At 37.7% G+C, this 13,505-nt stretch overlaps 1 protein-coding gene across 2 annotated transcripts in view; it reads right to left on the bottom strand.

The window, feature by feature from the left end:
• Positions 1–3,714: 3,714 nt before the first annotated feature.
• The window catches only part of USP46 (ubiquitin specific peptidase 46), a 34,504-nt gene continuing 24,713 nt past the window's right edge, over positions 3,715–13,505 (bottom strand). Inside the window, exons 6-10 of one of the 2 annotated variants that reach the window (XM_087736027.1) lie at positions 10,421–10,504; positions 9,924–10,121; positions 9,006–9,084; positions 7,857–8,007; positions 3,715–4,061 (exon numbers count right to left, since the gene is read on the bottom strand). In XM_087736027.1, coding sequence (XP_087592153.1) covers positions 7,906–8,007; positions 9,006–9,084; positions 9,924–10,121; positions 10,421–10,504 — 463 coding nt within the window. In that variant the 3' untranslated portion in view covers positions 3,715–4,061; positions 7,857–7,905. Of the gene's footprint in view, positions 8,008–9,005; positions 9,085–9,923; positions 10,122–10,420; positions 10,505–13,505 lie in introns of both variants that reach the window. The other variant, XM_009474243.2, reaches the window with a different exon arrangement.

Below are 13,505 nucleotides of genomic sequence, written 5' to 3' on the forward strand. Positions count from 1 at the left end.
GATAATTGAAATGTTCTGTTACCATATATATATATATATATATTTGTACGTCTTGAAAATGGTTATCCTATTTTTCTTCTTTAAAAATTTTTACTTGATTTTTAAATTGCACACAGACATTCAAGGTAATTCACATCTCCAGAAACATGGTCTTCCATGTCATATATTTAGTCATGTCTAATAAATGTTGTTCCAAGTCTGGTGAGTGTATTTAAATGAGGAATCTTATAATTTTCTCCTACCATACCTGAGTTCTCAATCAAGATGAAATTATATTTTTAGCATTTCTCTGTTTATCTGGTACACAGAACACAACCCAATCTAATCTAAAATGATTAATCTAACTCATACCAAAAAATAAAGAACAGAGACATAGAGAAACATCATACAACTTCTGGGAAAATGCATTTCTGAAGTGAGAGCGATTCTAGTGGAGCCCACATACAGCGATTGTGAATGCTGCTCTTGGAAACCTTCACTTGGTTTCTCTATATGTACGCTATAAATTTCATTTCTTTTTCATTTGAAATGTTTTAAAAGTATGGATTTGTGATTTATTTATTTCAGTCATCTGTGTTTTAAATTTCTGTCTCCATCCTGCAGTTAAAAGCTTATGTTCTTATAACCTAGGAGTAAATTTGAAGGTGCTTCAAGGTTTTTAATTTGAGAGGAAACCTGTACTCTAAGATATGAAATGGTTTTCAACCTAGTCCTTTGATAGTCTGATGTGCCAGAAATCTTACAGCATGTTAGCTATAAATTTAATGTGCAGTTTGACAGCTATGTTTGATTTTGGTTCTCTAAATGATTCTGAAGGAGTAACAAGAACCCATTTAGAGAAGAGCAAGAAACTCCAGCCTTTTATTTACCTCATTTTTGAGAAAGTAAATTGTGTTTGCTAATGAATAACTTCAGGAAAATGAGCAGACTACAGGAACCTTCCAGTTCTCTGACAGAATTTTAGACCTCCTCAGCAAAACCATTTCCCGCTCCGGTAGTCACAGGTAAAATCCCAGGCTAACGGGCTGGGGATTCTTCTTGTTCCCTGATGCAAAAGGTTGTTCAATTCTGGTGCTTTTTATTCTGTTCAGTTTTGGCTGTTCTCAGCAACATTGGCAAGGTCAGCGGTGTGCCTTAACTAGGTACAGCTCAGTCACACAATTGTATGTATGTTCCACCAAGACGACTCAAGAACTGCATGCAAAATCTGCTCCCTTAAGACACTTCAGAGGCAGTTAGCACTGGTGGCGAAATATTCTCTGAAGTCACTTAAAATGCAATGACTCCATTAAATGAAATAAAACGCGAGCATCAGCCGTCTTGCCATCTGTAAGAATACAGATACCTGACAGCAGCACATCGTGTAACAACCAACATCAATGTTCAGCCTTAGTCTGGCTCCAGCTGAATTCAAAACAAGTTGAATGGAAGCAAGATCAGCTAGGGAGTTTATTTTATGTAAAATATAAACATGTTAACAGGAGAAAATACTGTTTTCTTATGTTACAACCTTGATAACCAACATGAGATTTATCTTACAGTTCTGCAGGTAGTGCAGGGTTTAATTACATGTACATGATTAAAAAGAGCCAATACTCAACTGTACACATACACCATGTATTGTACGCTTTACTAGAAATTCAGTATTTTTATGTGTCCCCAATTGTGTGCCTAATAATTTTGCTACCTCTGACTCCATTTAAAAAACTAACACAAAATATTTAAGTAGTTTTATTATGATTGCATCGTTTTGACAAGGTGGAGAAGGACTATATAGTTACAAACAGATATACATATTCAAAGCCTCCGAAAAAACAGCCCTTTCCTATTTTTTCTCTTCTTCCCTCTACCTGACGCTCATATTCATAGAGCATATGGTGACTTTACTCCTAAAGAGTCATGGATAAGTTATGGAGCTTGTGCTAGGTCTTCTTTAACAAAAGCCACTGAAGCTAGAAAATTGCCTCCAGGAAAAGCGCTTGAACCCGTGACATGGCTGCCCTGACGTTGCTCTTGCTGTTGGAAGGAGAGCTAAGAGAGGCCTGGGAAACAGCAGAGCATGTGAACACAATCTGTCTCGGGACGTTTGCAAATATGAACACCGTTGCAAATACAAAGCTGATGTTTAAGTTCAGCCACTTTAAGGAATGTATACCTATTACCGAGGTTTTGGGGAGCAGGGAGAGAGGGGCTGCAAATATTCATTAATTATCTACTGTGGCAAGCAAGATATTTTGGTGAACTGCAAGGTGTCTTCGCAAAGGGTTTGCTCCTGCCACTTTGGGACCCCTAGGAGGAGGGTCAGGATTATCTAGCGGATGGAGCACCAGCTTCAGCTGGGTACAAGCTGAGGGTTAGGAAGCTGCATGCCAGTCCAGCTCCTCCTACAGACCTACCATGCTATCACAGAGAAGTCACTTACTCTTTAATATTCTTACGTGTAGTGAAGTTGCCACCTGCAACAGCCTTCACCAGAAGCATAAGGCTGTTAAATTGACCACTGTGAATGGCACATGCAATTTATTCTACATTGTGCAATAGTCCCAGTCCTTATAACCAAATGAAGCAGAATTATTAAAGAATTATAGCAACTCTGATCCCATGAATAAAGGAGTTATGTGCGGTTTCATATTAAATCATTCAGGCAAAGCCAGCAAGCAAACCTCCTAGGAGGTGAAGAGTCATTAGTGTGTAAAAAGATGTGAGCTCAGCCCAGATGGTCCCATCAGGTGGGTGTACCTCCCAATAGGTGTTATTTCACCTTGTGTGCAAAAGGAGTGCGTTAACCTGAAGAAGTCTTGTGGACAGGTTCAGGAAATCTCTTTGAAGTGATGCATGTTAACTGGAAGGAAATTAAAAGGGTGTCTACTGAGGCTTCCTAAGGGCTATTTAAATATTAAGTGCCACGTTAAATTGCGAAGAAATACCTCAGCAACAGAACTGATGCAACAGGAAAAACCCTGGTCTTTTCGTTGATCAAAGAGAATACGATGTCTAAAAAACTAAGAATAACCCTTGTGTTAACAACACAGAAAGTCAGTGACTCTGATATGGATACCATAGATACTGGCCTCTAAGAAACATCCTGTATCTTTGATGGACGGTGTGGTTTTTTTACACCAGCACTTGTCCTACTTCATTATCTCTTCCCTTTATACGAGCCCAAGTGGAGAGAAGGAAGATGCAAAAAGACCGCTCTCCTTGCTAGCACTCACACAAGGGCCAAGAATAAATGCAGCTCTTCTTAAAATTGTTCATACTTGAGACTGTACAGAGCATAGATAAAATGGCAGAGAGAGCAATACCTGTATCATCAGCTGATTGACAGCTAACTCTGTGTTTGGTAAAAGAGAATTCTCCTGTGAGAAGTGGAGCTTTTCTAAGTTATAGTCATTGATAACTGTGCCACAGATTAAAGTATTACAGTCGTTCTCAGACGGGTTAGCAGGTAGAGTGCAAAAAAGGTGATGAAATGCGCACCGTGAGTGCAACTCGTCAGGTACGTACTGCTAGGTGTAGCAGACGTAGCAAATACTGCATCCTTGTTACGTATGAACAAATTTGCGCTTCCCAAATTTACACTCCAACTAGGACTAGAAGCCTAAAAATGGAAATTGGGCTGCAACTGGAGACTTTAGATCACAAGCAAACAGCTGCAAAAGCAAAAAGACAAAGGCAAAATGTTAAGCTGATTGGAATTTCACAAGAGTGACATTGTTGCTTAAAGTGCTTGGGTTGATTATATTTTTAAAAAAATCAAAGCACATAAAAATTAAAACAGAAAACTAATAATATTAACTACATAACTTATTATACAAATACAATAACAGACCAACAAAAGAGAAATAAATTAAAACAAACACTGATAAAAGGTACTAGCAAAGAACAGGTACACAGCCAAAACTTCTTAAAATTTCTAGTACCCATTCAGCTGTAAGATACTGCTCACGCTTCTCAGCCACGAGCCGCAAAAAAGAGATGAAACAAGAAGGGTCTGCTGCTGAGAGGCATCAAATCACAGGCAGCTGCAAGTTGTCGGCTCAGGTCCCAAGTACATGATGCTGTAACAGACAGGTGAATGAAATGTAATGTCTGGAGATAAAAGACAGGTTGTGGTAGCACTTTAGGATCCACCATGTAACATGAATTTCAGTTGCAGCTTAGTTAGGTCTTTAATATCTTTATTAAATCTAAGGTGAAGGAAACACCTACTGCTTTATTTTCTTTACTCTAACTGCTAAAGGAACAAGACTTTTACGATGTAATCTACTGCTTTGAGGTAACTGTAAATTATTAAAATAAAACTGACAGGAGTAATTTGGGGACTTAATTTCAACAAGGTGTTCTGCTTCATTGGTATGGTTTCTCCATCACTCCCCTCTTCTGCCTCCCTCTGCTCTGTCCCCAAAATAGAAATTACATAAAATGCTGACAGCCTGTTCTGTGAAATATAAAAGTTGAGGTCTGAGCTCATCCTCTAACATAACTGATTCATCAGCACTGCAGTGCTTCATTGGGTTCAGTGGAAAAACAGCACAGGACAAAAATGTACTTTTTTTTAAAGTAAGAAAATAGTAATAAAATTTATAAATGGACAACGCATCTCAGCAACAGTGTGTGAAACAAGCAGGAAACTTCAGATATCATTAGGCCTAATATACTCAGAACCTGACGCCATAAAAATAGTCATTTTGGAGAAGCACAGAATACTGTTAGACATCTGTGCTACAATTCGTTTTCTAGCTGCTGGCTGAAAAGCTTTTATTGTCCTAGATGTTTTTCCATTCTTTCATAAGGGACTGGAAATCTATACATAAGTGTAAGAGAAAAAGGATTATGTTTTATTTAATCAACTAAAATAGTTTACATCATATAATTTTTCCCGTGAGGATCCCAATCCTGCAAAACCTATGCGAATGTGCTTAATTTGACATAGAAGAGAAGTTCTGCTGCCTAGATTGGCACTATTCATACAGACGTGAGGGACAGCTTTTGCTGGACTGAAGTCAAGACGTTCAGCACACTGTAGACTGGATATAATTTATAGAATTGTGACCGCAATTTATTTTTTTAATCAAAAGAAAATGCTCCTTCGTTTAGCTAGTGTTAGCATAAAGTGAGTATTCCACAATTTTTCAGAGTTGATGTCAGACCACTGATGTTGGACTGGTGTGATACCAGTCCTGTGATCTTTTCATGGGCTAGCATGAATTGAAAATGTTTTTTCAAACTTTATGAAAAGGCTTATACTAGTAATTTTACTCTCAGTAACATACTGCAATTATCTGTATGTTTTACAACCTAGAACTGTCTTGCAGCTGGAGAAAACCAAAGATTATTATCCTGTACTTCAGTATTTAAATATTAATTCATATTATTAACATTAAAAAATCAATTTTCAGATAAGTCAATTGAAATATGGAAAACATTTCCTAAAATTGAACTGATTTAAAAATTATTTTTATGAAAAATTACTTTTCATATAAACATGAGCCCTAAACATTCAAATGACGCCTTAATAATATCTTTTTTGTTGCTTGTTTTAAAACTGAGGAATGCCGTAAGAACGTTCAGCAGTAAACTGTGAAGTACGGACCTTTGGACCAGCACTGGTTAATGTTGATCTAGAAAGTGCCTTCATTCACAACGAGGAAACCTTACCTATTTTAAAAGGCAAGCGATTATTATATTTTTATATGGAAATTCTGAATGCTTAGGAATAAATCCATTAAAAAGGGATTTGCAGGTTTAGCTTTTCAGTGGAAAAGCTCCTGGGCCTCAGTGAGAGCTGAAGTCTCCTGTAAGGTGTCTGTCTTCTGTGTTAGAGACAGAACATTTCATTCTGTCATCAATAAAATAGTTCTTTTATTGATGCATTGCAGTTATGCTTGTCTTGAGCTATATCTAGAGCTGCATCGCAGTTATGCTTGTCTTGAGCCTGCATACCAGCCTTCACTCATGTGAGTGATCTCTGTTGACCACTACTATTATTCACCTAAGTCTGTACTCTAAGGTTACATTCTACATCTGTTTTCTTGTATCGGTGTAATAACAAGAGAAATCACAAATAATGTCCATTTCTGCTTCTCATTCAGTGTAAAGTGCTACATTTCCCTAGTTTACAAAATGGCCATTGATAAATCCAACAGAATTTCAGTTGATGTTACAGTAGAAGCTAGTTCTTCATTTTCACCATTATTTAACAAAAGATATTTCATATTCACAGTAGATCACAATGAGAAAAAGTTATTCTCTTTCCTACAGAAGACTAAAATATAAGATTTAGCTGCACTTCAAAAGCCATTTCTTGAAATGGAGTGTCGGCCATAAAGTGGCAGGCAGGCTTCTTGAGGAAAAAGAAGGACCAAAAGCAACATTGTCTAATAAATACTTAACAAGAGTGAATGAAATATAACAGGTAGAAATAGATTTTGTGAGATGAGAATATTTCCTTGTAAATACTAGAACCAACTGTCAGTCCCCCTGAAGACAACAAGAGCGTTTTTGCTGTTGACTTCATTGGAATAGGAATTTAGCTACTGAAGTTCAAGAATTGTATAATGGAGTGAAAGTGTCAAACCAAGCAAGGTAGTTACCCAGTGTTACCACTGCCTCCGCCTGCTATCGATCCCTTCTCATACCCTATTGATACTTTCTTCTACATTCATTCTTTACCAAATTCCAGTATGTGAGTTCAGCAATTTTATTAGCCAGTGCATGACTAGTGCCAGCCAAATTCACCCAGTAAAATCACAAACTAAGCCTTTTGCACTAAGCCTTTTGATGTTTTTAAAATTAAACACTCCAGAGCCCTATCTGTTTCTGTGGTGACCCAAATGCTGTCAAACCTGGCCAAAACGTTGGAGATGATATATACATGACAGTGTGTGTAAACTAATGGTTGTTATGTATTATGTTATGTTGCTTAGAAATGGCCATTGTCTTGAGAAATGAAAATGGGACCTACAGATACTCAGAAAACTGCAGGATCTGTACAAACAACACTTATTTAAATGGACTGTGTAATTTCAGTCCTGATGGATATGTTATATGTGAGCAGTGTTGCAATCTCTGCAAACTCAATTAAGTAAATAACCTATGATATCGTTTTATTAGCAAGATAAGCTCAATCTCTATAAATGTAATTATCTCTGTGTCGTATGTGTCATCTCGCTCCCTTTATTCCAGTGCTCTGTGAGTTCTGAAATCTCTCCTCGTTTGTACTATCTCATGATAAACAATGTGACTGGACATATAGAACTACTTAGTTCCACTGTAATTTAAATCCCTCTATGTGAATTTTAGGCCTGAGGTTATGCGCTGAAAGTCTTTAACAACCCAAAGCTTAAAATGATTTTGGAAGAATATCTTTTTTGCAGCAGAGAGTAACATGTACAAAAATCCCCTATACAACCACAATTCCAATCATGATGAAACAGATTTTTTCCTTACACTTAAAATGGGTGAGTATATGTCAGGATGTATTTAAAGGAATGCTTTGTAAATCAACACACCCCAAAGCCACTTAGAAAGTTTTAAACAATTTTGCCCTAAATGCAATGAACACTTCTCTATAAAATACTACTCTAGCTGGATTGGGTTTAACAGTTGACATCCAAATCTTATTATCCGTAATTGTTAGTCCATATAAATTCCACTAAAATCTGACTGCAATTAACTCTTCAATCAGACTTAAAAACTACAAACAACCCCCCCTCCCCAAAACAAAGTTCCGCATGTCAAAAATGGACGGTTATAGTCAATATCACATAGACCATTTAATAGGAGACAGAGCGTATCGTTGTTCAACCATACAGATGTGGTCTGTGTAGAAGTCAGTTGAGGGGGGCCATCACCTTCTTTTCCGTGCAGCATCGTTGTGAGCAATTGTCACAGTTTGCCAAGTCACTCTCTTGACTGATAGAATAAAATATAGCCAGACTCTGAATTTTTTGATATATCAGAGGTCAGACCATAGAATTCTTCAATAGCTTGAGCATCTATTTTCTGCAAAATAAATAAAAATTTTTAATGTGCTGTTAGGTAAAAGAAATACCAAACATGGATTAAATGACTATATAAACACAAAAGACAAATTCAGTTATTTGTTTCAGGGTAGCAATTAGCAAATTCTGTCTGCAATTTAAGCAGTGAAAGGGTAATGTTCAGGGGCTAAGCCCTACTGGTCTCACTGATGGAAGTCAATAGGAATGTTTGTCTCTGAAGCTAACTGAATTAGGCTTTTTCCAATAACAGAGAGACTCCTTGGAATGCAGTAGTGAACACTTAAAACACACAAATGTGACCATGTGACCCCATCTTTCTGAAATTTCCAGAAACCCTCTTCAAGACATGCCCCATCCAATGTCCCAGTGCTTACTTTCCTCCATTGGATTTACTCCTGGGGAATCAGACTCAAGACCTCACTTTTGCCAAGGTGCCACAATGACATAAAAGGTTTGCTTAGGAATGAGTTGCAGAATGCTTGAACAGAATCTGTAATAGCTGTGTGCTAGATCCTGCTCTAATTTACATTCAGACAAGCCCAGATTGACTACAGAATCCAGACTTTCTTGTAACTTCCCAATTGTTCAAAAACTAAAATTCTACAGCAATGCTAGCTTTACCCAGTCCAATTTTGCCAAGTGATATTGCCAAGGATTGCAACATACTTCCTGGATATTTTAGGTTTTAATGAACTAAATTGATTTTATTAGACACAGAAAACATTCCAAATTAAACTCATGAAGTCTGATATTAAAAACATTTGATGTTGCTCTGAAATAAAACAACCTCCTCTGACATTGACAGAGTAAGAACTACAGGATTAATAATTTTCTTTGCAATCTTACTTCCTAACAGAGTTGAGCTAAATGTCACATTACAACCAAACTGTGGCTTTGCAGACTAGTAATCTATACCCAGGTCTGCATCAGAATTTTAACCCCAAACAGAGAAGAGAATATCAACACACAAGTTGTGCTCATGACCTTCAGCATACTGACCTCTACAATGTCATCATCAAACAAGAGCCAAAATCCATGACTTTTCACAATAGTAATATAATGCCCCCGATTTGGTCCACTAGAAAGCAGAACAAAAACACAAACCCCCAAATATTAGAAGATACTACCGAGTCCATTTTGATAAGTCACATTTCTAGATGCAAGCAGACTGAATTATAACTGAATGTTACAAAGAACATAGTAAACCCACCCATGGTGGTACAGTAGACATTTACTCCTTTCACCTTTTTACTGGGTTTTTGCAAAGACTTCATCAACTGAAAGCTAAATGTGTTGTTTTCGTCTGTGCCATGACAATTTGCAAAATAACCTATAGAACGCTTAATTTGCTCGTGGCACCATCATCTATTGCAAATATTTAAAAAACATTATGAACTAAATTTAAGGGGGAAAATTGTTTGGTATCAACCGTGAGCATTCAGTTACATACAGTCTTTGAGAAGAGGGAGAACCAGTCGTATTCCTAGAGCCCCAAGGATTTTTCTGTTTGTTTTGTATTTGACAATACCCCATATGTGGGAAGCTTTATTAAAGCTATCATTTTCATTGCCTTGACAGGACACCAAGGTGATCTGTTGTAGGGCCTACATGCTAGCAGTGTCTGGCCCTCACAGAGTCCTGACTCCAAAGCTCTCTATGCAGGCTGATGAGGAAGGAGACAGCTCCGTTAATTTAAGCCAATCTTGTGACTTTTGGAGGCCTGAGACATTTTTTTTTAAACAAGTACACATTTACTATGAGGGAGGGTGGCTAAGAGGTTCAGGCCAAGACACAGGCAAGTTGGTGCAGCAGCAGGGTTTGTATCCTCCCTCCCACTCTCCCCACATTTTGTCAGGCATGCCTCTGCCCTTGGCAAATGTCTGGCAATAGCTTGAGATATACCTGAAAGTATCTTACCTTCCACAGTGAACAACAACAGCTACCAAGTCGTACATCCGATCTAAGTTGACAGCATCGCCAGATGTGTTGAAGAGACGTAACTCCAGAGGAAATACTACACGATAAGACAGCTTAGTATACCTGTGCAATTGCTCCATATACTTGAATCTCTTGAGGTGTAAGGCAAGAATCATTGGCAGTTTTTTTACTCTCATCCTGTGAAACCATTAGAGTGCATATGATAAAGACCTGACCAGTGCAAAGCCATTCTGTCTTTCCTTAATGAGTAAACATTTGCATTACAAAAGCACTTTCTAAGTAACAGTAGTCGGCTAGCAGTAGCTTCTAGACTGAGACACATGTAACAGCTTTGAATCTGTCTGTAGGTTCTCTGGCCCACACAGAGAATGCAGTTGGGGTGTAAGGCGTCTAGGTATCTAAACACAATAAATGACTAGGAGGAGGTTTGTCAAGGCCAAGGAGGGACATGGTGAAATAGCCTGCTCTTTGCTTACCTTTTCTGTGCCTCTTGTTTACTGCAGCAAGTTTCACAGTAGTATTTCTGTTCACTACATAATGTCTCTGTGTTACTGAAGTCTCTGTAAATAAATACAATTATCAGTTCTTAAAGGACCTTAACACTTTTGCCCCACTTGGGCTGATGAACTGGAACCCTAAAAAGACACGGAGGATGAATTCTTCTCTCCACTGTCTCCAGTTTTCTAAAACATCTAAAGCAACTGTACTGGGGTTTGCAGAAGAACTAAAGGTTTCTGGCTGCTATGACAGCCCTGTATTAGCAGCTGAGGCCCTCCATACGATAGAGGTGCAGGGTCAGGTATCTCAAAATGGGATTTATATCCTGGTCTCTTACATGTCAAGGGGCTGCCTAGACTTGGGTGTAATCACTCAATCCATCCAGTCCCTTTTTAAATTATTTGCAAAATGGAACAGCTTCCAGTGCACTTCCATCATCCCCAAATAGCTCACATCTTATAGCGTTCTTCTGTAAGATAGGTTTGAATCCTCTTACACAGTTCAATAAATTGAACTCAGTTTTCTGCATCCTCTAACCTCTTGAACTGCCATCCAGAAGTTATTTGATTATACCTTCTTGTTGTCTAAAAAGGAAAGTGTCAGCTAGTATAGAAGATTTTGTAAATCCTGATCAAGTAAATACACTTGGAAATGTTTCTGGATTGAGCTTTTGAAGTGAGAGAGGCAGAGGAAGGCTGCTTTGACAGTGTGTCTCAGTTCACAGAAAAGACTTGTCGGAAGTCACAGTGCTGATATGCTTTGGAGCAGAATTTTGGGTACCTAAAAAAACTTAAGTGTAAAAAAAATGAGAGTAATTTTTTTGTCACCTCTAGTGTTACATTGCGGCTGAGCAGGTGTTTTGAGAACTGTAAATGCAGACATAAACACCTATCTTCCACTTTAAGCACACAGGTTTTCTTGTGACTTTGGGCCTTAAATAGATATATCTGAAGTACAGAACTGTCCTGTTGATTGCACCTACCTTGTACGTAATAGACTTCTGAACTCCAGACAAACTCAGACCCATTCAGACCTAATAAACTCCATTCTACCATTGCAGTTCACATGCACGGAAGCTGAAGCCGCACTGTCTGCAAGTTCAGCCTGCTCTCACAGTAGGCAGCACCAGAATCATCTTACAAATGCAAAGGGAGGATTCTGGATGACTATTTCTTCCTGGCATCATCACCACAGGGGTAGATGGGAGAGCTGAAGACTATATAGATTGCCAAGGCATAGGTATTAGAAGTTATTTACATAACTTCATGAAAGGGGAGGATTTTCCATTTTCAAGTTTTAAATTCTTGACAGACCATGACAGAGAGGCACTTCATATGATTGAATAATATTTATAATAGCTGAGAATGCTTTCACTAGGTTTTTTTCTTTATATGGTCTTAAACAATTTGATCAGAAAGTGCTAAAATTTAGGACAAAATGTATCTCTTGAAAGACAAGTTGCAACAAAACTTTGACCATAAGTAAAATTCTTATCTACAAGAAAAATAAAGCAGAATCACTGGAAAGGATTTGCTTCAGCGGTAAACATTGACCTCAAATATCTGACTTCACATTTGAATTTAAAGATAAAATTAACTGAATTCAGCTGATTCTTCTGAAAAACATGGTAACTTTTCAGGGAATCATAACTGAAGAGATGAAACTTTAGAAAAGATTAGAGATGGGTTATATGTGTGGAGAACATAATGCTGCGAGATTCAGCAGAACATGCTTGTGTAAGTTTTAGGTCTTCTGTTAAGGAAAGAGTCTTGAACAGAACTTGTGGAATTTATTAGTTTCCTTCCCACCTCAAAGTGAAGCAATGGAAATAATATTTTTCTAACATAAACAAACATGTACAGATGGTAGAAATTTCATAGGTATCGGTTTGTTCTATGCTAAGCCTCCCGTGAAAATGAATTCCTTTTAAAATGTATTAATTATTCTGAAACCAATGATATCTAACATTTTAAATGATAAGTTGACTGCTATGGGAATTACATCTGTGAAAGCCAGAGAAATGTGCAAATACCTGACAAGCTGAGGGACATTCCCTCACATGTCCCTTGACATTTGCTCTTTTGTTCATTTGTCTTCTACTTCCACTTGACAGGCTGTTGCTCTGTTCTACCAAAGTAGGTGCGGCACAGTGATGGAATTTAGAGGCACTACTAATTCGCTTATTCAGCACATATTAATTCCTTTTTCTGTACCAGGAACAAAACTGGTGGCATATTTATAAGCAATAACGCTTTCCTTGGGGGAAGGGAGGTATGCAGGTGAGAATTAGATGCTTTTGCTGCCCTTTACAACTGCAACTTCAGTAGCTGTTTCAACAATCGAGAATTTTCAGTGGGGCACTTCTAATAGATGTTGAACAGTTAAAAACAACAGATCATTGACTGGAGTTCACACAAAGTCTGTATGTACAAGAACTATAGGCTTGAGGAACTTTTTCTCTACACCCGCAGAGCTAGTTTCAAGACATTTCTAATTCTTTCCTATTCTATTAACAGGTCAATGAGCATTCTGTTTATATGGTATTTTAACAGAAGAAAGGAATTTTTAAATACACCCGCTCAAGACATACTGATTTATCATTGACCTCATGTGCTTCCACAGTCCATCTCTCTACAGCCTCTATGCTACAGTGTGAAAGATGCTTTCTATTGTTTATATACATAAATAATACAAATCATCTGTTTTAAGAGATGAGAGAATTCTTAGTGGAATAAAAAAGCACAAGCGGACTAGTTAAGTCAGGACCAAATGGACTGGTAAACCTTGCAACTCCTAATGGAAATAAAAATAATGGATATGTACCATATTTGTTATTAAACTTCTATTGCTTCAGGCCCGATTTTGTACCCTGTGGAGTTAGTCTATGCCAGAGGCTTGTATTCTTTGGGCCTCTTATGTACACAAGGACCTTTTCAATCTGAAAAGCTACAGAAATAATTAAAAAGAACAATTATCTGTAGTGGCAAAGAAACTAATTCTACTTAAATGTTATCTTGTGCAGTTTTTCTTTAATTTACCTTTTCAGTGCAGTACCACTTAAAT

The sequence above is a fragment of the Nipponia nippon genome, unplaced genomic scaffold (genome assembly GCF_047370975.1).
Source record: "Nipponia nippon isolate SJK-2023a ecotype South Korea unplaced genomic scaffold, ASM4737097v1 scaffold_6, whole genome shotgun sequence".
Classification (NCBI taxonomy): domain Eukaryota; kingdom Metazoa; phylum Chordata; class Aves; order Pelecaniformes; family Threskiornithidae; genus Nipponia; species Nipponia nippon.